General features: G+C 41.2%; 1 protein-coding gene across 1 annotated transcript in view; it reads right to left on the bottom strand.

The window, feature by feature from the left end:
- The window catches only part of KCNH8 (potassium voltage-gated channel subfamily H member 8), a 715,304-nt gene that overhangs the window by 113,510 nt on the left and 577,946 nt on the right, over positions 1 to 23,848 (bottom strand). Inside the window, exon 12 of the mRNA XM_073677958.1 lies at positions 3,996 to 4,324. Within this exon, the coding sequence (XP_073534059.1) occupies positions 3,996 to 4,324 (329 nt within the window). The remainder of the gene's footprint in view (positions 1 to 3,995; positions 4,325 to 23,848) is intronic.

Here is a 23,848-nt window from a genome sequence, read left to right as displayed (position 1 = left end):
AAGATGAATAAATGCAGAGATAAGAACTAAAAGTCACCTTTTTGTACAGTTGATAAAAGCAAAGTGTATTGATGTCAAATACGAATAAGATCTATATTTGGAATAAAAGGTGTTTTGTAAGATTTATCTATATTGAACAGAAGTGGAAAATTTACAATGTAGAATTGCATGATGCAAAGTATATTAGCATGAGTGACTGATGTGCATTATGATGTGCATTATACAAGATGCCACATTGAGGTCAGTTGCCAACCTCCTGTATACATGGATTAGCATTAGCTGCAAGATACAACAAGATAAATATAATGTGCTGTGAACATTGTTTATGGACTGGGTAAACTATAGTCATTGCCTTTTTTTGGATCTGCCTTAAAGAAGACCACAGTATTATAAAATATTGAAACTATTGAGGTACACTCATTCAGAATAAGTGGGTCTCCTATTTAAAGACAACTTTCATCATAAAGTGTCTGCTAAAAGGCATGTGAAGCACTGTGGAAAGTCTGAACCATACCTCCCCTGCCTTTTCTCTGCTGCAGCACTATTGCCATCAGAGCCGGTCCACAGAACACCAAAGAAGACACAGAGGAGGTATGGTTCAGCACTTCCCTTGCCACTCTCGCTACCATTTTCTACAGGAGAATAATAGGGAGAGGCAGCAGGTGCAAGAATGATGGTGCAGGGTAATGTGACTATATACTGGAAATAGATAATCACATTTAGGTTTGTGGGCTAAGGGTCATTAAGTTAGAGGCAGACATATCATTGGTGCAATCTGTGCAACCACACAGGGGCCCAAGAGGTAAGGGGGCCCATTTCCACAAAAAAACATGTGTAATTGTGCATAATGATGAGCTACTGGACTGCAAAGGGACCATAAATTATTCTTGCACAGGGGCTTATTTTTTCTCTCTGTGTCTGACAGTGGGGGTCACTTTAAGGTTCAATAGATGTTGCTCTATGAGTCATTATAATGCTTTATGAATCATTAGGTTGGACAGGAATTTTATGGGTATGTGACCACGATCTGGAGTAGCAGCGGCGGTTTGGATGCAGCTCATCTGCGCTGCATCCAAACCGATGCGTTGTACAAGCACAGCAAATGGGATTTATAGAAATCCCATGGCCACCGTGCTTCTATTTGCCGTCGCGTAAACTCACCGGCGGCATGGCATTAGGAGTCGCAGCATGTCAATTTCTTTTGTGGAAACGCTAGTCTCTGCAACAGAAATGCCTATTACATTTGATGAGGTCCATCGCATTATTAATGATGTCAATTGCATTCCTGCTTTGTGATCTGCCAATAACCACTGGAAAGGTGCAATGGGGTAAAATATTTGAAATATTATTATTGCCGTCAGGGATTCTTCTACTCTCGGTATTGGAAAGACATCCTGGTGTGTCCCTAGATTCAGTAGTCTACACCATATCAACATGATTAGGGCAGCGCAAGGATGGGTAATTTCTTTAATAATATTTCCTTCAATTATTTTCACCTCTTGATAAAAAGCTGGTGAAATATTCTTGATACTCTATTGGAACAGAACAAAATTCCAGGTGTTAATATAGCTACAATCCTTCTCATGAAAGGTTAATGTCTATTCATGATAAGTAATGCTTTTCTCCAATTCAGGATTGGGAACTTATCCTTCAAGAAGGAGATGTCAGAGCAAAGTGTTCTCACCCCATAATAAGGTCACTTGTAACATCCACTCAAAGTGCTAGTGGTGCAGTTATTAAATTGTCTTCACTGCATCATGTTGACTTCTACTGGCAGTATATTTCATGATATGGCCAATAAATCTCCAACGTTGATCCCTGGGATGTGTTCTACAACCCAGTTAGCTTAGGAGTTAATTTGTGTAAAACACCCACTGCTACGGGGAAGGTTACCCCTTGCTCGGCAGTAACTGTATCCAGCATTAGGATCACACTTGTTCTTTCTTCCAGTTGCTCTGAACATCATTTCATTAGCATAGTACGGTACTTATATATAATATATTGTATAGCACCATCATGGTTTATCTGCTCGGGTCTGCAAATGTGGAGCTGAGCTTGCTCCACATGCAGCAGATGCAGTTGTATTATACAGGAGCTAGCTCAAATTGCTGCTTCTTAACTATTTAGATGCCATTGTCGATCACTGACAGCAGCATTTAAATAGAGCGATAGTTGGTGTGATTGCACCGCCTCGGCGACTCAGTATTTGGGTACTGAAGGACCCCATGCTTGCGATCTTGGTACTCCTTCATAGGAGACCATCATTTATACTCTATACTGCAACATTCTGGCATTGCATGTAGAACAAGCGACCAATATATCGGATGTTAAAGTCCCCTGTAGAGTCTAAAAAAAAATTAAGTAAAAAATAAGCAAGGTTTTAAAAAAATATATAATTTTTTTTTAAAAGTACATAAAAATCCCCCCCCCCCTATTCCCTGTTAAACATATATGGCTTTTTCGTGACTGTAAAAGTCTGGTCTATCAAAATATAAAAGTAATTATCCCATATTATAAATACGCTTAAAAGAAAATGAAGCACCAGAATTGCAATTATGTGGTTGCGGCACTTCTTATAAAAAATCCAATAAGAACCGACCAAAACAAAACATTGTATTTACCCCAAAATAGTATTAATGAGTATGCTAAAAACAAACCCTCACACAGCTCCATGGTTGGAAAACAATAGTTGTGGCTCTCAGAAAATGGGGACAAAAACAATTTATTTTTTACAAAGTTTTGAATTTTTAAAGCTACTAAAATAATGTAAAAAATATATACAAGTTTGGTATAACCATATTTATACTAACTTGAAGAATCATATTGCCAAGCCATTTTTACCATACAATGAATATCGTAAAAAAACAAACTCAAAATACAAGATCAGAGTTGCATTTTTTCATCAATTCATCCTGCATAGATTGATTTTTTCCCTGTATTTCAGTGCATTATATGGTAAAATGAACGGTGTCATTCAAAGCTATTACTCCCACCTGAAAAATCAAACAGAACTCAATCTCAGAATTGCATTTTTTCAACTAGTTCTTCCCACATGGAATTATTCCCCATTTTTCGATACATTATATGACAAAAATGAATAGTGTTATTCAGAGCTATTAATTACACTGCAAAATCAAGTCCTCATATAGCTATGTTGATGGAAAAATAAAACTGAAGGAAAGGAAAGAACAATAAATTGCCTGATCCTTGAGGGGAGGAAAGGAAAGAACAATAAATTGCCTGATCCTTGAGGGGTTAGGGGTTTTGTTACTATCAGGTATTGTCAAGCAATCACTTTACTGGAAACATCATAACCAATGATGGCAGACCTTGTGCCTTAGGTACGGTAGCAGCCACAAGTGTTGCCAGTATTATGGAAGCTAGTTTTGGTCTTCTAGCAACAGTCCTTTGCAAGGTAGCCAACTGATTCACATTGCCAACATTACGATCTGGCCCCACCAGCCAGATTTTTCCTTGGCAGTCCAGTGCCCAGTTGAGTGGGACTTGCTGTTTAGCCACATTTTTATCATCAACTAATTTTCCACTTCATTGTGTGGTACAGCTATAAATTCTAGGCAGAGCTTGAATTGTCTTGGGATTATGTTCAACTTAGATCTATCCTCTTCATCATTTATTAAATTATTTGCTCATTCAGGACACTAGCAACTTAAAAAAATCTCAAGAATTTACACCCTTTTTTTTACTGTGAGATCAATCTCTACTTGATTACTGGACATCTACTAATCAGTTGTTCCGTCTCTAAATTTCCCTTTCTCCAATGCTTCCCGAATTCAGAACCCCACCTCATATTTCTGTCCTGCTGCTACACTGATGCCTCCACAATATGCAAGTCACTACACTTTGTATTAATTTGATAGAAACATCAGGGTAAAAATGTAATGATGACATGATTGTTTGCTAACTCATGCTATTTGCATAAAACATTATTTACTTCACAAAAAAATAAATAGTAAATAAACAAACATGATACAAACCTGGGACTTAAATCTGGTGGTCCAAGACTTGTGACCTTTGGGAGATTAAGCATTAAATTCTTATCTCGTCTTCTATTAAGGTGGGATTCATTATCCTGCCTTGAGTATGGATTAGAAGATTTCATTGGTGATTTAAATGGAACATTCCCCGAGAATGGTTTCAGATTGATCCCAAGAGAGCTGTTTGAAGATTTTCTATATTTAGATGTTGTATTCCTTGTACGTATTGTAGATGGAGATGAAGGCTCTTCATCCCCTGTGTCCTCATCTTCATCTTCAACAATGGATGATAGTCTTTTATTTACACTTCCATTTCCCCTAAGCTCCGTCTGAAAGAAACAAAATATTTTTGAATGTTACACATAAATTATTTTTTGCTCCACTGTTTGATAACTTTCTTTTCACCATAATTTTCAAAAATTGGTATAATTTTAATTACATTATTGTCAAATTAAAGGAAAAAATCAATTTTTGGGATTATTCTTTTAAACTGTGATTTTATAAGTTTATTATAGTTAAAGAGGTTTTCTGTTTTTTTTGCATTGTTGTATAATCAAAATTATGATACTTTCCAATATATTGTGTTCAATAAAGATGACTCATCCCGGAAAACATAATGAAGTAATAGGAGACCAAAATATGAAAAGTAAGAAAATAAAGGAATCCTCTTTAAAACAGTAATTCAATCTTTGGTCCATTAAGAAAAGGTGACCGGAGTCTGGCTTTCCACTGTCGCACGTATGAATTTGTAGGACTTGCAGCTTCTGATCAAGGAGATACCACTGTCATGGGAGAGTACGGTAATTGTAGAACATATAAACACAAGAGATCATTGCTGCTATATGGGTATGTGCACATATTAAGTATTTGGTGCAGAAATGTCTGACCCATTTCGGCATATCTTTGCAAGAAAAACGTAGCGTAAAATGCTTTTGCTGCTTTTTTTGCCATGGTTTGATGTGTTTTTGATGCATTTATTACATGCGACTTTACTGCAAATTTTACCCACTCATTAGGTTAAATTTGCAAAAAAAACACTGAAAGAATTGACATGATGCAGATTTAAATGTGCACCAAATAAACAAGTCAAAAATAAGCAACATATGCATGAGACTACAGGTTTCTCATCACTTTTCTGACATCAGGAAACCCTTCAGATTTTGTGACAAATCTACGCAAAAAAAAAAAAAGCAACAAAAACTAGACAAATCTGCAACATGTGAACTGGCCCTATTACTTTATGCTGGGTGTAGCTGTGGCACCCCTGAGTGTTCAGTCGCCACAGAGGTACTGCACCTCAACCAGAGGTGTGGTATCTCCTCTCAGGTAAGGAGGGAGTGCTGCCCGGAACCCTAACACCTGCATCCAACACTACACTGCTCCAGGCCGGCTGGAAGGGCAAGACGCAATGTATGTTCCTGCTGAGCCCTGACCCTGGCTGGAGTGGGGGGGAACCAAAAGCTAGGGGGAACCAGTAGTGGGTGTAGGTGGAGGAAGTAGTTAGGGGAAGCACTTTGGTAGGAGTATAAAATAGAGAAGCCATCTTAGGGTGGCAGATCAGTGAGGAGAGTAGAGGACAGTTCAGAAGAACAGTCAGGGAGCAGAGTCTCAGCAGGAGCTCTGCTCCACAAGTAGGGCCTGGTCTGGAGGCCCCGGAGGGGAGCAGGGAATAGGCTCCATTCTAAGAAGGAATTCTAGGGGGTACGGCGCGTGCAGGACGGCACCAGTATGTCCTGAATCTGTCAGAAGACCGAGGGATCGTAAGCCGCATTCTAATCCCCGTGAGGGTCAAGCAGGTCTGTGAACTCCGATGAACAGGAGGGACTTCACAGCACCCGAGCAGGATTGAGAGTGGGCAGCGCAGGGCAGGAGGGAGAAAGACCCAGCGTGAAGTCGGTCTGGCTAGGAACACAAGAAAGTGGGGTTCTGTCAGGAACTCCTAATTTGCCTGAGAAAGAGCTGAACCCCTGCCTGGTGAACGCAGCGCGACGCGGGAGGCTGTAAGCTGACAGTGCACCCTGTGGAACTAAAGAACTGTGAGTAAAGACATGGATGACTGCACCGCACCGCCTCTGTCCAATTATTTCGTCTGTGCCAACATTCCCTCTCTGCACCACAGCGCCCAGCACAACCACCATCCATTATACCTTATACTGCCCTGGAGCTAAGCTCTACCTGTGGAGAGCCACACCACCCCTGCTGCCATAACACCAGCTCCAGAGGACTGCTCCGCAGCGGCAGCACCCCTTTTGCCGCATTCCACAGGTGGCGTCACGAACTTTCCAAAAAACCCATATAAATAGAAATCCCCCTTTTTGCACTGACCGCCCAGGGTCACGGACCAGGCCAGCCACCGTGATATTCCTCCAGACTGGCATCCATAGGCCCGGCTGCCGAGCACCCCACGGCCCTGGGGGCGCGTCATAGCTATATAAAATGCATTGCAAGATGTATTTTTGTGTATTATGGAGCATCAGGTGGAGGAGAAAGAAGCTAGAAAAAAACAACAATAGAGGTAAATCATGCAACAGATTTCTCATCAGTTGTTGGAGTAAGGTTGCCGCTCAACTGGTAAGCCAAAGGCCCAGACAGTAATGAAATCAAATGGTGAGAGCCGGTAAAAAATTTTCACAAGTATTTTTTATGTACTTGTAAAGATAATTACAGTTTTGTCACCTTTTTTTCTGTGATTAGAGGCAAAACACGGATGTGGAATGATCTCTAAATACAGCTGTATATAAATAATGTTGAAGAAAATGCAGATAGGGTCACATGACTATTGTCTAGTTAGGTCCTCAAACCATTTGATAATACATCAAGACTCTACACAGTAGGATGAGAAGAAGACTGAGAGTGTAAATGATAATCTTGGGGTCTAGTCTGAGGTCTGTAGTTAGGCTAAGAACTGTGCTTAGGGGATTAGGCTTGGTGGTCTGTATTAGTTTAGAGGGTCAGGGTTCTACAACTCTTACTGAGTCAGGTGTCTGTATCAATTTCAGGATCGGTATTTAGTTTGAGGTCGGAATTTGTTTTTGGTTCTTGCTTAGAGTCTGCAATTATTTGGGGGTCTATACTTTTTTGAGTCTCATCAGTGGTTTTAACTTATTCTGCAGTCTCTACAGGGGTCTGTATTAATTTTGTGGTCTTATCTGTGGTCTCTCATAATTCTGGGATTTCCTTTTATTGACGGAGTTTTATTTATTTGGGTGTTTTATTCCGGGTTTTTATCTATTTTGGCGTCTATATATTTTCTGTGACCTGGACTTTTTATGGGGTTTCTTCTACAATCTGTATTTATTTCAGGGTATTCTGGTAGATCGACTCATTCGGCTGCACATGGAGATAGACACAGGAACAATGTCTCTTTAAATCTTCTGCTGGCTTTATTAAAAGTACTGCATAAAACCAGGGCAACGTTAGCAAAAACAAACATAGCCTTCCTGGCCCAAGAGGAAAAAACTAAATATAACAACATATGGCACAGTCCTTGTTCCTATGGGTAACTGTCCACTTCAGGAACAAAACACAGCCTAAGCTTTAGCTTGCCTTAACATGAGCACCACAGCTCCAGAGCTTGTGCCTCTAGGCCCACCCCACACCAAATTCTCTAAAAGTCTAGGAATTTATCCTTTGAGTTCCTCCCTTTCTACAGGTGTTTAATCACCCTAGCACTAAAGATGGCTGATTAACCCCTTATATACTTCGTGTGCAGGAACACTTTTTCTATGTTTATATTACTGGAGCTAACAATCTCAGTGCTACACATCTTAACTCCAGTACTTTGCTTGTGACTTTGTCCCAGTATGTAGTCTGTATTTTAGGGTGTGTCCTTGGTTCTATATTTATTTTGAAGACAGTAGATTACGGTGATGCCAAACCTGTATAGTTTTTTTGTTTTGAGAAGAAATTTGCAAAAAAAAATTTGGTTTGCATGTCTATTTTGTGAGATATATAACATTATCATTTTTATACAGCCTACTAATATTGGCAGCAAGGCCAAAGGGCCAATGTGAGTAGCAGTAAACAAAAGAGCAGTCATAAGAAGCAATCTAAAACAAAACCTACAAGTATGACAGCATATATATTAAAATAATATAAAATGTAAAATATGCAAAATAAAAACTAAAATGACAAACTGTGATATTGTCTCAGAAAAATGCCAAAGAAGATACCAGATATCATACATAATGCATGGAGACAATGAAATGACAATCAAGTACACTGGAAAAATAGGTATTAGTATGTAAAGCAATGTATAGTATATATTGAGAAAAAACAGTAATGTATCACCTGTATGAGTGTGTGTGCAAAAAGTAACCATACACACAAAAAGACTACCCAATAAAATACTAGTATATCAATACATAGACCATGTACTAGATTAAGGTTATAGCAAAAAGCTGCAGTACATAACTGTCGTGAATGAGTAGGATGCAAGAGAAAATGGTGAAGAGTAATGAATATCAAAATGCCTCAACCTAGTAGTTTTAGATACCTAATAAAACAAGCTAGTGCATATGAGGCATATGTAAGCTCTTGTTACAATCGATCAACTCTTGGAAGAAGCCATGGTGAAATGGGCATCAAGCATTAAAGGAATTATATACTACGCACTATGCACTAATTGTGATTTTATGACTATCTTGCCTCAATCGTTGTACTGCACTATATGTTTACTATGCATTTTGCTGTCTTTGTTAGACTGTGTTACTGTGTCATTCATCACTGTCATAATGTAACAAGAGCTTACAGATGCCTCATCTCATATGCATTAGCTTGCTATATTAAGTATCTAACACTACTAGGTTGAGGTATTTTGATATTAATTACTCTTCACCATTTTTTCTTGTATTCTTCTCATTCACTACAGTTATGTACTGCAACATTTTGCTATAACATCAATCTAGTACATGATCTATATATTGGTATAGTAGTATTTTGTTTGACAGTCTTTTTGTGTGTATGGTTACTCTTCACACACACACTCATACAGGTGATACATTATTGATTTTTCCCAGTATATACATTGCTTTTCTCCATGCATTATATTATCTTGCATATTTTACATTTGGACTTAAAGAGGTGGTCCACTACATTGTATAATGCCCCCATTGATTTGCACCTTTTAACTGGGCTGTGGGTGACGTTTCACCACACATCACAGCTCAGTATCCAGTGAGCGCTTTCCCTCTCTCCTCTGCTTTCATTGGCCACAAGCATGCTGGATACTGGGCTGTGATGGGCTGTGATGTGCGGTGAAATGACGCTCACAGTCCAGTTAATCAGAGGCGGTGCATGCGACTGGGTCATGCCTGGGTAAATCCAGGAAATCCAGAAGTTGACATAACATCAGTGGATGTCAGAGGCGTCTGCAGGCCTCAGGGGTCACGTGATGCGGGCTGAGCGAGCAGCGATAGCACTGATCACAGGCACATATGGCTGCAGAAGGTCTTTACAAAAATAGTTAAAAGGTGTAAATCGATGGACGCATTACACAATGTAGTGGACAACCTCTTTAATAAAGATATTATTTTAATGCATATGCAGTCATACTTATTGGTTTTGCTATCATTTTTATATTGAACAAGCTGTTTATTGTGAAGGCTTGTGTTTGGATGGTGAGCTAATGATTTATTGATATCACTTTGGGGTATATAAGATGTTTTGGTTGCTTTTTATTGCATATTTGGTGGAGTTACTGCAACCGAAGAACTTAAATTCTGATGTTTTCATTTTTTTCCTTGTATGACTTCTACTGTACAGGTTAATTTATTTTTTATTTTGACAGATTGAAGTTTTCTACGGCTTCAGGGGACTTGAAACTGAAAATTTTCTAATCACATGTTCTAAATACTGCAATACGTACAGTACAGACCAAAAGTTTGGACACACCTTATTTAAAGATTTTTTTGTATTTTCATGACTTTGAAAATTGTACATTCACACTGAAGGCATCAAAACTTTGAATTAACACATGTGGAATTATATACTTAACAAAAAAGTGTGAAACAACTGAAAATATGTCTTATATTCTAGGTTCTTCAAAGTAGCCACCTTTTGCTTTGATGACTGCTTTGCACACTCTTGGCATTCTCTTGATGAGCTTCAAGAGGTAGTCACAGGAAATGGTTTTCACTTCACAGGTGTGCCCTGTCAGGTTTAATAAGTGGCATTTCTTGCCTTATAAATGGGGTTGGGACCATCAGTTGTGTTGTGCAGAAGTCTGGTGGATACACAGCTGATAGTCCTACTGAATAGACTGTTAGAATTTGTATTATGGCAAGAAAAAAGCAGCTAAGTAAAGAATAACGAGTGGCCATAATTACTTTAAGAAAGGAAGGTCAGTCAGTGCAAAAAATTGGGCAAACTTTGAAAGTGTCCCCAAGTGCATTTGCAAAAACCATCAAGTGCTACAAAGAAACTGGCTCACATGAGGACCGCCCCAGGAAAGGAAGACCAAGAGTCACCTCTGCTTCTGAGGATAAGTTTATCCGAGTCACCAGCCTCAGAAATCGCAGGTTAACAGCAGCTCAGATTAGAGACCAGGTCAATGCCACACAGAGTTCTAGCAGCAGACACATCTCTACAACAACTGTTAAGAGGAGACTTTGTGCAGCAGGCCTTCATGGTAAAATAGCTGCTAGGAAACCACAGCTAAGGACAGGCAACAAGCAGAAGAGACTTGTTTGGGCTAAATAACACAAGGAATGGACAATAGACCAGTGGAAATCTGTGCTTTGGTCTGATGAGTCCAAATTTGAGATCTTTTGTTCCAACCACCGTGTCCTTGTGCGACGAAGAAAAGGTGAACAGATAGATTCTACATGCCTGGTTCCCACCGTGAAGCATGGAGGAGGAGATGTGATGGTGTGGGGGTGCTTTGCTGGTGACACTGTTGGGGATTTATTCAAAATTGAAGGCATACTGAACCAGCATGGCTACCACAGCATCTTGCAGCGGCTTGCTATTTCATCCGGTTTGCGTTTAGTTGGACCATCATTTAATTTTCAACAGGACAATGACCCCAAACACACCTCCAGGCTATGTAAGGGCTATTTGACCAAGAAGGAGAGTGATGAGGTGCTACGCCAGATGACCTGGCCTCCACAGTCACCAGACCTGAATTCAATCGAGATGGTTTGGGGTGAGCTGGACCGCAGAGTGAAGGCAAAAGGGCCAACAAGTGCTAAGCATCTCTGGGAACTCCTTCAAGATTGTTGGAAAACCATTTCCGGTGACTACCTCTTGAAGCTCATCAAGAGAATACCAAGAGTGTGCAAAGCAGTCATCAAAGCAAAAGGTGGCTACTTTGAAGAACTTAGAATATAAGACATATTTTCAGTTGTTTCACACTTTTTTTGTTAAGTATATAATTCCACATGTGTTAATTCATAGTTTTGATGCCTTCAGTGTGAATGTACAATTTTCAAAGTCATGAAAATACAGAAAAATCTTTAAATGAGAAGGTGTGTCCAACCTTTTGGTCTGTACTGTATATGGAAAAAATCATGATATTCTATGAAACCCTGCCACTGGTCGTTCTTCATAGGATCACCTTTATGGCAGGCATGGAAGCCTTGAGCAAACTTCAAGCTGTTATGACAACCCATTGATAACCCACAGTTGCGTCACGGGGAAGCCAAAGGGCATGTGGAACAATGTGTCCTGGATCGCACGTTTTAAATGCAAAGATTGAGCAGCATTTATGGGGTTAGACAAACAGCATAGCTTGCTGCAGTTGGAGACAGGTGCAGATTGTGTAACCACCATCCAATCCTCTTCTTTCCGCTGTTGCATCTTCGACCTGTTCACTCTAGACCAGGACTTACAACTGTGACCAGACTTCGGCGGTCACTGCGTGTCACACATCCATGAGATCATGTGTGAGGTGTAGTGACCCCTGAAGCCTGATTGCATCTGGAAGTTCAAGTCTAGAATAAACAGATGTGGCTCGTGAAAGGGGAAAGAAGAGGTAGCTCTGAGGACTGAACAATGGGCAGCAAGCAGCAGAGGGTCTGGATAGGTGAGCAGTGAGGTGAGAATAATTTTTTTTTTTCATTTTGCCAGCCAACAACAGTTTAGCAAGATGGTGGCCAGTTGGCTACAATTTTGCTGAATCTACAAGAAGTTAATATACAAGCATCTCTATACATGTTACACTGATTGAGAACATTTAATAAAGACTGGTATCAGAAGAACATATTAGTATGATAGCAGCAGAGGGTTGGTAAAGTGATTTGGACAAATGCGATAAAGGCTAGACTCTTTAGGTAGAATAATCAAACTTTCTGCTACCATGCTCATACTATTCAAACATAGTAAGTGATTTAGAAATTGGTCTAAACTAACCAGATAAACATTAGACTCAAACAGTTTTATATTTATTACCAGTAATGCAGCAGAAAAACAACTTATCATACAGGAAAACATTTTATAAGCTTAATAAAAATAATACAAGTAATGTAATCAATTTTGAATACAAGCTTTCCAGCACGGCATTTATTGTAGCATATATCAAACTCCTTTATAGCAATGAATGACACATAAGGTTCTTATTCTAAGTAGACACCAACAACCTCTTAGTTTGCGGATATTCTTCCAGTAGGCTAACAAGGGTCAAACATGCAACAGTTCTCTTGGATGTGTTCCCAGAAATAAAATGAGAATCCATTAATAATTGCTGGCTGATTACATCACTACATTTCATTGAGGCTGATATGTATGTAAAAAGTTTAAATCTTTTTCAGCTAAACAGGTAATAACTGACCTTGTTATACAAGAAAAATATAACTTTGTACCGTGTTCTCCAGAAGATAAAAAATTATTAAAATTTAAATTTTAAAAATTAAAATTTGAGAGTCCTCAGTGGCTGATATCTTTTAATAGCTAAAGGTGCTTTCACACTGCGTTTTGTCCTATGGCCCTTGGTCCCATCAGGGCTTACATTCAAACCTCCCGCAAAACGGGATAATAATAATAGTAATCTTTATTTATACAGCGTCAACATATTCCGCAGCGCTTTACAATACAGAGGTTCATATACAGCAGTCAAGTAACATAGCTAAAGATAATACAATAATTAAAGCAAAAATAATGACGACCCTGCTTGTAAGAGCTTACAATCTACAATAAGGTTGGGGTGACACAAAGTACAGGGGTTTATTTACAATGATGGACCAGCCATCTTGAGGAGATGAGGGATAGATAAAGGCTGCATGAGCTCATCACCAGCCAGTATTTGTAGTGCTTTTGGGTCCAGGCGTATGCAATGACAGGGCCATTGACTATAATGTTGCTGATGGAGTCATCTGTCGTTTATCATTTCCGAGCGTATATGCCTACTTGAGCTAGACACTCAGACGCAGTCTACTACATCTGAGTGTACACCTCAAGTTAGCGTAAACACCTGAAAATGATGCACGGCAGAGCACACAGTGACTCCATCAACACCATTATAGTCAGTGGCCCATTTGGTGCATACACCTGAATCCCATTTTACGGGGGGGGGGGTTGAACGTAAACTCTGATAGGACCATTGAACGTGGTGAAAAATGCAGTGTGAAAGGTCCCTAACTGAAAGGATGGTAGGTAACAAATTACAAGCTTTCAAGACTACTCAGGTCACTTCATTAGAGATGAGCGTTGTTCGACTCGAACTGTTCGCCAATCTCAAATTCGAGCTGTTTTGGGCGGTGTTCGAGCCGTTTGGCGAACACGAACGATTTGAAAAAAATTCGGCTGTTCGAGGTTATGTTCGATAACTGCTCGTGCACCAAAATCATAACTGGATTTTTTCTCAGTAATGATGAAAATTAATGTTAATACGCAGTTTGAGTGTACCGCGGGGCGGGGGAGGGGCAGGGGATGGATCTCTGCAGGAATAATGAAGATCTCCATTTTTTTTTCTCTTTCCCGCATTTACAGTGGGGAGGTGCAATCTGTCAGCCTATCAGTAGCACACACACGGAGAGAAGTGCTTTTTTTCACACAAGCAAGGGCATGTGTCATTGGCAGTGTATGTCACATGTCCTAGCCCTATAAGACCCAGCCATTTTCCCCGTCGCCAAAATGTTCTCACTGCAGCAGCTGCGTGTTAGACGGCACCGCTGTTGCGGTGTGCGCTATACCTTGTTAATTTCAAGCCAATTTTCGCACAAATCTACAGATAGCTTGGGAGTAGGGAATAGTTGTGATTGCAGTCCTTTTAAGGACTAGGTTACAGCATTTCCTATGACTTTTATGTGGCAGGTCTGTGCTCTTAAATAGATAGGTTGGGAGTAAAGACTAATTGTAATTGCAGTCCTTTTCAGGACTAAGTTACATCAGTTCCTATCAGTTTTTGCCAGGCAGGTCTGTGCCAGTGCTGTGCAAGTTTTTTTTCACAGCATTTGGCTAAATCTAGCAAAGCTAATCCTTTTTGACCTATTGCAGAGTGTGTTAGTCAGTGGAGTAGCCTATCTGTGTTGCAAGCTACACCACCTGTGTATAGAATACCAATTTTTTTACTGCACCTAGTGAAGTAAAACCTTTTGGGCATAGCATCATTCTATTAGTCCATCTATACTGACCTCCATCAGGTTGCAAATTAAAAATAATTTTTAACTGCATCTAGCTCTGAAAAAATATTGGGCTTCTAGCAGTGTGTGGGACTTGGTCTATTAGTCCATCTATACTGACCTCCATCAGGTTGCAAATTAAAAATAATTTTTATCTGCATCTAGCTCTGAAAAAATATTTGGGCTTCTAGCAGTGTGTGGGACTTGGTCTATTAGTCCATCTATACTGACCTCCATCAGGTTGCAAATTGAATATAATTTTTTTCTGCATCTAGCTCTGAAAAAATATTTGGGCTTCTAGCAGTGTGTGGGACTTGTTCTATTTGTCCATCTATACTGACCTCCATCAGGTTGCAAATTGAATATAATTTTTTTCTGCATCTAGCTCTGAAAAAGTATTTGGGCTTCTAGCAGTGTGTGGGACTTGTTCTATTAGTCCAGCTATACTGACCTCCATCAGGTTGCACATTAAAAATAATTTTTATCTGCATCTAGCTCTGAAAAAATATTTGGGCTTCTAGCAGTGTGTATGACTTGGTCTATTAGTCCATCTATACTGAACTCCATCAGGTTGCAAATTAAAAATAATTTTTATCTGCATCGAGCTCTGAAAAAATATTTGGGCTTCTAGCAGTGTGTGGGACTTGGTCTATTAGTCCATCTATACTGACCTCCATCAGGTTGCAAATTGAATATAATTTTTTTCTGCATCTAGCTCTGAAAAAATATTTGGGCTTCTAGCAGTGTGTGGGACTTGGTCTATTAGTCCATCTATACTGACCTCCATCAGGTTGCAAATTCAATATAATTTTTTTCTGCATCTAGCTCTGAAGAAATATTTGGGCTTCTAGCAGTGTGTGGGACTTGTTCTATTAGTCCATCTATACTGACCTCCATCAGGTTGCACATTAAAAATAATTTTTATCTGCATCTAGCTCTGAAAAAATATTTGGGCTTCTAGCAGTGTGTATGACTTGGTCTATTAGCCCATCTATACTGACCTCCATCAGGTTGCAAATTAAAAATATTTTTTTTCTGTATCAACCTCTGAAAAAATATTTGGGCTTCTAGCGGTGTGTGGGACTTGTTCTATTAGTCCATCTATACTGACCTCCATCAGGTTGCAAATTGAATATAATTTTTTTCTGCATCGAGCTCTGAATAAATATTTGGGCTTCTAGCAGTGTGTGGGACTTGGTCTATTAGTCCATCTATACTGACCTCCATCAGGTTGCAAATTAAAAATAGTTTTTTTCTGCATCTAGCTCTGAAAAAATATTTGGGCTTCTAGCAGTGTGTTGGACTTGGTCTATTAGTCCATCTATACTGACCTCCATCAGGTTGCAAATTGAATATAATTTTTTTCTGCATCTAGCTCGGAAAAAATATTTGGGCTTCAAGCAGTGTGTGGGACTTGTTCTATTAGTCCATCTATACTGACCTCCATCAGGTTGCAAATTAAAAATAATTTTTATCTGCATCTAGCTCTGAAAAAATATTTGGGCTTCTAGCAGTGTGTATGACTTGGTCTATTAGTCCATCTATACTGACCTCCATCAGGTTGCAAATTAAAAATATTTTTTTCTGCATCTAGCTCTGAAAAAATATTTGGGTTTCTAGCAGTGTGTGGGACTTGTTCTATTAGTCCATCTATACTGACCTCCATCAGGTTGCAAATTGAATATAATTTTTTTTTGCATCTAGCTCGGAAAAAATATTTGGGCTTCAAGCAGTGTGTGGGACTTGTTCTATTAGTCCATCTATACTGACCTCCATCAGGTTGCAAATTAAAAATAATTTTTATCTGCATCTAGCTCTGAAAAAATATTTGGGCTTCTAGCAGTGTGTATGACTTGGTCTATTAGTCCATCTATACTGACCTCCATCAGGTTGCAAATTAAAAATATTTTTTTCTGCATCTAGCTCTGAAAAAATATTTGGGTTTCAAGCAGTGTGTGGGACTTGTTCTATTAGTCCATCTATACTGACCTCCATCAGGTTGCAAATTGAATATAATTTTTTTCTACATCTAGCTCTGAAAAAATATTTGGGCTTCTAGCAGTGTGTGGGACTTGGTCTATTAGTCCATCTATAGTGACCTCCATCAGGTTGCAAATTAAAAATATTTTTTTTGTGCATCTAGCTCTGAAAAAATATTTGGGCTTCTAGCAGTGTGTGGGACTTGGTCTATTAGTCCATGTATACTGACCTCCATCAGGTTGCAAATTGAATATAATTTTTTTCTGCATCTAGCTCTGAAAGAATATTTGGGCTTCTATCAGTGTGTGGGACTTGGTCTATTAGTCCATCTATACTGACCTCCATCAGGTTGCAAATTCAATATAATTTTTTTCTGCATCTAGCTCTGAAAAAATATTTGGGCTTCTAGCAGTGTGTGGGACTTGGTCTATTAGTCCATCTATACTGACCTCCAAACAATGTCATTTTTTTCTGCATCTAACCCAAACAATAGTTTCGGCCTAATACCACAGTTTGGCCACTCAACTCTGCTCGGTTCCCATCCATTGTTTTTTTGTGCAAACAACTCCAGATTTGTGAATTAGTTAACCACCAAAATGAGTGTAAAAAGGCCTGCTGCTGGTGGAAAGGGGAATAGGCATATTGGGAAGGGGAAAAAAGGTTGTGTCCGTGGGGTAGGTGTTAAAGCAACAGTAACATCTGCAGAAGAAAGACCATCTTCCACCCAAATTAAAATGTCTACTTCTTTTAGCGGACAATGTGATAAGATCCCTTTCTTACGGCCACGCCAATCGCTACAAATTCCAGATGAGGCACTAAAACAGCAGGTGCTTCAGCGGATATCAAGTGCTCCTTTAAGTGGGCTCTCCTCCATATGAACTTCAACATCACAAATACTCCAGTCCTCAGAGGTGTCACCCCAATCGCACTTGCTTCCTCACAGCTCCCAAATCTCCAGCTGCCCGTCTGAGTATGAGGTAGAACAGATGGTTGAATCTGCAGAGCTGTTTACTCATACTATAGCCTGGGAATCAAAGGTCGGCTCCAGCGCTTCTGTGAATCCAGACGAGGAAATGATCTGCACTGATGCCCAGAATCTTTATGAGTCGGATCCAGGACCAGACGCAGAAGGTTCTGACCATAATGTAGACCCTCATTCCCAAACTGTAACTCCTGTTGGTGGAGACAATGAGGAAGACGATGATGAGACTCAAATACCTGATTGGAGCGACAACTTTAGTTTTTTGTCAGGGCAGGAACAGGTTGGCTCTGAGGACGACGGGTGTGATAACACACAGGGTGATGATGATGAGGTTGGAGATCCCACTTACTGTCAACCCACAGTCAGCCAAGAGATGAGGTCAGCAGAGGAGGTGGAGGAGAATGCTAGTGATGACGAGGTCAGGTTGCGCCTTCCTGGACAGAGACGTAGTACTGGAAGCAGGTCAACAACTGCATCCTCAAACACAACTCTGCCTCTCACCACAAGTCGTGGTGGCTCTTCAGGTCGCATGGGTGTTAAGCCTTGCATAGCCTGGGCATTTTTTCAGATCGATAAAGATGACCCAACTCGTGTTATCTGTAACATTTGTCAGCAAAAGCTAAGTAGAGGCCAAAAAATACATAGTTTGAATTTCACCATCTGCAAGTTCTTGGCTACAGAAATGCTGCCTTTCCGCCTGGTGGACACAGAGGATTTTCGAGACCTTATGTCCGTCGCAGTGCCGCAGTACCAGATGCCCAGTCGGCACTACTTCTCAAAGAAAGGTGTGCCTGCGCTCCACCAGCAGGTCGCACACAACATCACCGCTTCTTTGAGAAACTCTGTGTGTGACAGGGTGCATTTCACCACAGACACTTGGACGAGTAGGCATGGACAGGGGCGTTACATGTCGCTGACTGGGCACTGGGTAACTATGGTGACAGCAGAACAAGGGGCTGCTGTCCAAGTCTTGCTGTCCCCACGAGTTGTGCGTCAATCCTCTTTATCTCAAAGTTCCTCCACTGCTTCTGCCTCCTCAACCTCCTCTCGGTCCTCCACCTGCACCCAAAGCCTGTCTGGTCATGCCACAAGCTTTCTAACTGCGCAGAAGGGATCCTGCACACCTCCTTACTATGCTGGCAGTAGGGCTCAACGTCATCAGGCGGTTTTTACATTGAAATGTCTGGGGAATGCGAGTCACACAGCTGAGGAGTTGTGGTCAGCTCTGGAGAACCAATTTCATGAATGGTTGTCTCCACTGGACCTGAAACCAGGGAAGGCCATGTGCAACAATGCTGCAAACCTGGGTGCGGCCCTTCGCCGGGGCAATGTCACACACGTGCCTTGTATGGCTCACGTGTTGAACCTGGTTGTCCAGCAATTTTTAGCCCACTATCCCGGACTAGATGGCCTTCTGCAGAGGGCACGGTCGCTGTGTGCTCACTTCCGCCGTTCGCATCCCGCAGCTCAGCGACTTACATCTCTTCAGAAGTCGCTGGGCCTGCCACTTCACCGGCTAAAATGCGATGTGCCTACCCGGTGGAATTCAACTCTGCACATGTTGCAGTGACTGTGGCAGCACCGACAAGCCTTGGTGCAATACGTTCTGACGTATAGCCTGGGCCAACGAGATCCAGAGGTGGAGCAAATCACGCTGGAGGAGTGGTCTCAGATCAGGGACCTATGCACCCTTCTGCACAGTTTTGAAATGGCGTCGAAGATGTTTAGTGCTGACGATGCCATTATCAGCATGACTATTCCGGTGATTTACATGCTGGATCACATGTTAAACAGAATTCGGAGTCAGGTGGTGGCACAAGAGGAGGTGGAGGAAGTAGAGGAGGAGGAGTTGTATGCAGAAGGGCTAACATCTGCAAGGTCCAGACGGTCGGCAGCACCAAGGCAGCAGGCATGTGAGGGTGGGGGAGATGGTTTTACCAGGGCGCATGGTAGCAGCCAAACTAGTGAGGAAGGTGCAGGAGCCCAGGAAGAAGTGGAGGACGAACTGATGGAAGACTCATCAGATGAGGGAGACCTTGATCACATTTTTGTTGTGCGAGGTTGGGGGGAGAGGACAGAGGAAGGAAGCATGATTGTTACCTTGCCACCAACACAACAGGGACTTGGTGCTCCTGGATGCGCAAGACACATGAGTGCCTTCTTGCTGCACAACCAGCAATATGACCCTCGAATTGTGAGAATTAGAAATAATCCTGACTACTGGGTTGCCACACTGTTAGATCCCCGGTACAAAAGTAAATTTGCAGAAATTATTCCTGCCATAGAAAGGGATGCATGCATGCAGGAGTATCAGCAGAGACTGTTGCAGAATCTTACATGTGCTTTTCCACAAAACACCAGTGGTGCACGTAGTGAATCTCACAGTTCCAACTTGCCAACCGTGGGACCGTCGAGTGTTCATCACTCAAACCGTAACAGAAACACAGTATCTGCTGTTAACATCAATTTTGCGGAATCATTTCACCACTTTTTTAGCCCATCCTTTGCAAGGCCACAGGAGACAAGAAGTCTGACACATAGTCAACGCCTAGAGACGATGGTACGGGAGTATCTCCAAGTAAACAGTGAAGCCATGACTGTGTCACTGGACCCTTGCTCTTTTTGGGCTTCCAATCTGGATAAATGGCCGGAGCTAGCCACTTACGCCTTGGAGATCTTGTCATGCCCCGCAGCCAGGCTTCTGTCTGAACGTGTGTTCAGCGCTGCTGGTGGTGTGCTGACAGATAAGCGCACGCGGCTCTCCACTGATAATGTAGACAGACTCACGTTCATAAAGATGAACAAATCATGGATCCGAAACGACTTTTCTACCCCTGTGTCATCCTGGGGAGAGTAAAAGCTTGATGATTGGTTAAAATCACCTCACCAACTGTTTTAAGCTTTCAAATTACTAATCATGTTTATCTGTATCTTGGCTGGAAAATAATTTGGGCTTTGTCGCAGTGTGTAGCACTGATTCTATTAGGCCATCTATACTAAGCTTCACCAGATTTAAAATTACTAATCATGTTTATCTGTATCTTGGCTGGAAAATAATTTGGGCTTTGTAGCAGTGTGCAGTACTGATTCTATTAGGCCATCTATACTAAGCTCCACCAGATTTAAAATTAATAATAATTTTTAGCTGCATCTAGCCCGGAAAATAATTTTGAGGCTCCGAGATGCGCAAGATACATAAGTGCCTTCTTGCTGCACTACCTGCAACATGACCCTCAGATTGTCAGAATTCGAAGTAATCCTGACTACTGGGTTGCCACAGTCTTAGATCCCCCACACTCTTCGATCAACCTTTTCCTTTTAATAAAGAACCAAAAATTGGTCATTTTTGAAATTATAAGTATTAGCAGGTTATTAGAAACTGAAATCAAACAGTTTTCAACTCAAAACTTTATTCTAGGTGATGTTACATTTGCACATAGGACCCCTTGTTCAAAAGGAGCTTCTGAACTCTCTCGTCCATTGAATTTGTCAGGTTTTGGATGGTTTCTGCTTCAATTGTTTTGCATGAGGACAGAATACCCTCCCAGAGCTGTTGCTTAGATGTGAACTGCCTCCCGCCATCATAGACACTCCTTTTGATGATGCTCCAGAGGTTCTGAATGGAGTTGAGGTCAGGGGAGCATGGGGGTCACACCATAAGTTTGTCCACTTTTATGCCCATATCAGCCAGAGATGCAGATGTGTTATGTGCAGCATGAGACAGTGCATTATCATGCATGAAAATGATCTTGCTGTGGAATACACGGTTCTTCTTCTTGAACCATGGCAGGAAGTTCTGTTTGAGAAACTCCACATACAATATGGAGTTCATCTTTACCCCTTCAGGGATCCTAAAGGGGCCGACAATCTCTCTCCCCATGATTCCAGCCCAAAACATTACTCCACCTCCTCCTTGTTGGCGCTGTAGCCGTGTTTGCGTGGGGTGTCCATCAACCAGCCATCCTCCACTCCATCCATCTGGAACATCGAGCGCTGCACGGCACTCATCCGTGAACAAAACAGTTTTGAAATCAGTCTTCATGTAATGTTTGGCCCACTGGAGCCATTTCTGCTTGTGTGCAGTGGATAGAGGAGGTCAACAGGATGGCGTACGCACAGCTGCAAACCTCTGAAGGACCCTGCATCTTGTTGTTCGGGGGACGTTGGAGGCACCAGCAGCTTCAAAAACTTGTCTGCTGCTATGACAAGGCTTTTTTGCCACTGCTCTTTTAACCTGACGTAATTACCTGTAGGAACGAGTCCTCAATTTTCCCTTATCAGCACGCACACGTGTGTACTGTGAATCAGCTACATACTTCTTGATTGCCAAGACACTTCATCCTGATCATCGCACAATGTTGATTGTAGTCATGCCTTGACCTAAACACTCCACAATTTGTTGCTTCTCAGCAGCCGACACATCCTTTTTCTTTCCCATTTTGGCAGAAAATGTAGGCTGCTTAATAATGTGGGACAGCCTTCTTAAGTAGTCTTGCCTTTCATTGGACACACCTGCCAAACTAATTAGCACAGGTGTCTGCAGTTGCTTACAGTGATATAAAGAGCCCTGACACACATCACCATCAATGAGTTTAACTGACAAACAAACAAATTCTTCCCTTATCACTCCTAAACACTTTTTGCATAATAATTTGGAACACAGTGTACATGTGCTTTTCCACAAAACACCAGTGGTTCACGTAGTGAATCTTACAGTTCTAACTTGCCAACCATGGTCTGTATGGAGTTGTTCAATAAAGGGCCCAAAATTAAGATAACATAGACGGGAGAGGTCTCTATGAATAGGAATTCCTAAGTAGAGATGAGAGTTGTTCTACTCGAACTGTTCGCCAATCTCAAATTCAAGCTGTTTTGGGCGGTGTTCGAGCCGTTCGGCGAACACGAACAATTTGAGAAAAATTCGGCTGTTCGAGGTTATGTTCGATAACTGTTCGTGCACCAAAATCATAACTGGATTTTTTCTCAGTAATGATGAAAATTAATGTTAATACGCAGTTTGAGTGTACAGCGGGGTGGGGGGAGGGGCAGGGGATGGATCTGTGCAGGAACAATGAAGATCTCCATTTTTTTTTTCTCTTACCCGCATTTACAGTGGGGAGGTGCAATCTGTCAGCCTATCAGCAGCGCACACACGGAGTGAAGTGCTTTTTTCACACAAGCAAGGGCATGTGTCATTGGCAGTGTATGTCACATGTCCTTGCCCTATAAGACCAAGCCATTTTCCCCGTCGCCACCATTTTCTCACTGCTGCAGCTGCGTGTTAGACGGCAGCGCTGTTGCTGTGTGCGCTATACGTTGTTAATTTCAAGCCAATTTTCGCACAAATCTACAGATAGCTTGGGAGTAGGGAATAGTTGTGATTGCAGTCCTTTTAAGGACTAGGTTACAGCATTTCCTACGACTTTTATCAGGCAGGTCTGTGCTCTTAAATAGATAGATTGTGGGAGTAAAGACTAATTGTAATTGGAGTCCTTTTCAGGACTAGGTTACATCAGTTCCTATCAGTTTTTGCCAGGCAGGTCTGTGCCAGTGCTGTGCAAGTTTTTTTCACAGCATTTGGCTGAATCTAGCAAAGCTAATGCTTTTTGGCCTATTGCAGAGTGTGTTAGTCAGTGGAGTAGCCTATCTGTGTTGCAAGATATACCACCTGTGTATAGAATACCAATTTTTTTACTGCACCTAGTGAAGTAAAATCTTTTGGGCATAGCATCATTCTATTAGTCCATCTATACTGACCTCCATCAGGTTGCAAATTGAATATAATTTTTTTCTGCATCTAGCTCTGAAAAAATATTGGGCTTCTAGCTGTGTGTGGGACTTGTTGTATTAGTCCATCTATACTGACCTCCATCAGGTTGCAAACTGCATATATTTTTTTCTTCATCTACCTCTGAAAAAATATTGGGCTTCTAGCTGTGTGTGGGACTTGTTCTATTAATCCATCTATACAGACCTCCATCAGGTTGCAAACTGAATATATTTTTTTCTGCATCTACCTCTGAAAAAATATTGGGCTTCTAGCTGTGTGTGGGACTTGTTGTATTAGTCCATCTATACTGACCTCCATCAGGTTGCAAACTGAATATATTTTTTTCTGCATCTACCTCTGAAAAAATATTGGGCTTCTAGCTGTGTGTGGGACTTGTTGTATTAGTCCATCTATACTGACCTCCATCAGGTTGCAAACTGAATATATTTTTTTCTGCATCTACCTCTGAAAAAATATTGGGCTTCTAGCTGTGTGTGGGACTTGTTGTATTAGTCCATCTATACAGACCTCCATCAGGTTGCAAACTGAATATATTTTTTTCTGC

The sequence above is a fragment of the Phyllobates terribilis genome, unplaced genomic scaffold (assembly GCF_046119375.1).
Source record: "Phyllobates terribilis strain yellow unplaced genomic scaffold, ASM4611937v1 Scaffold_4__5_contigs__length_816908805, whole genome shotgun sequence".
NCBI classification, from domain to species: domain Eukaryota; kingdom Metazoa; phylum Chordata; class Amphibia; order Anura; family Dendrobatidae; genus Phyllobates; species Phyllobates terribilis.
This window is presented reverse-complemented; position numbering and strand designations above follow the sequence as displayed.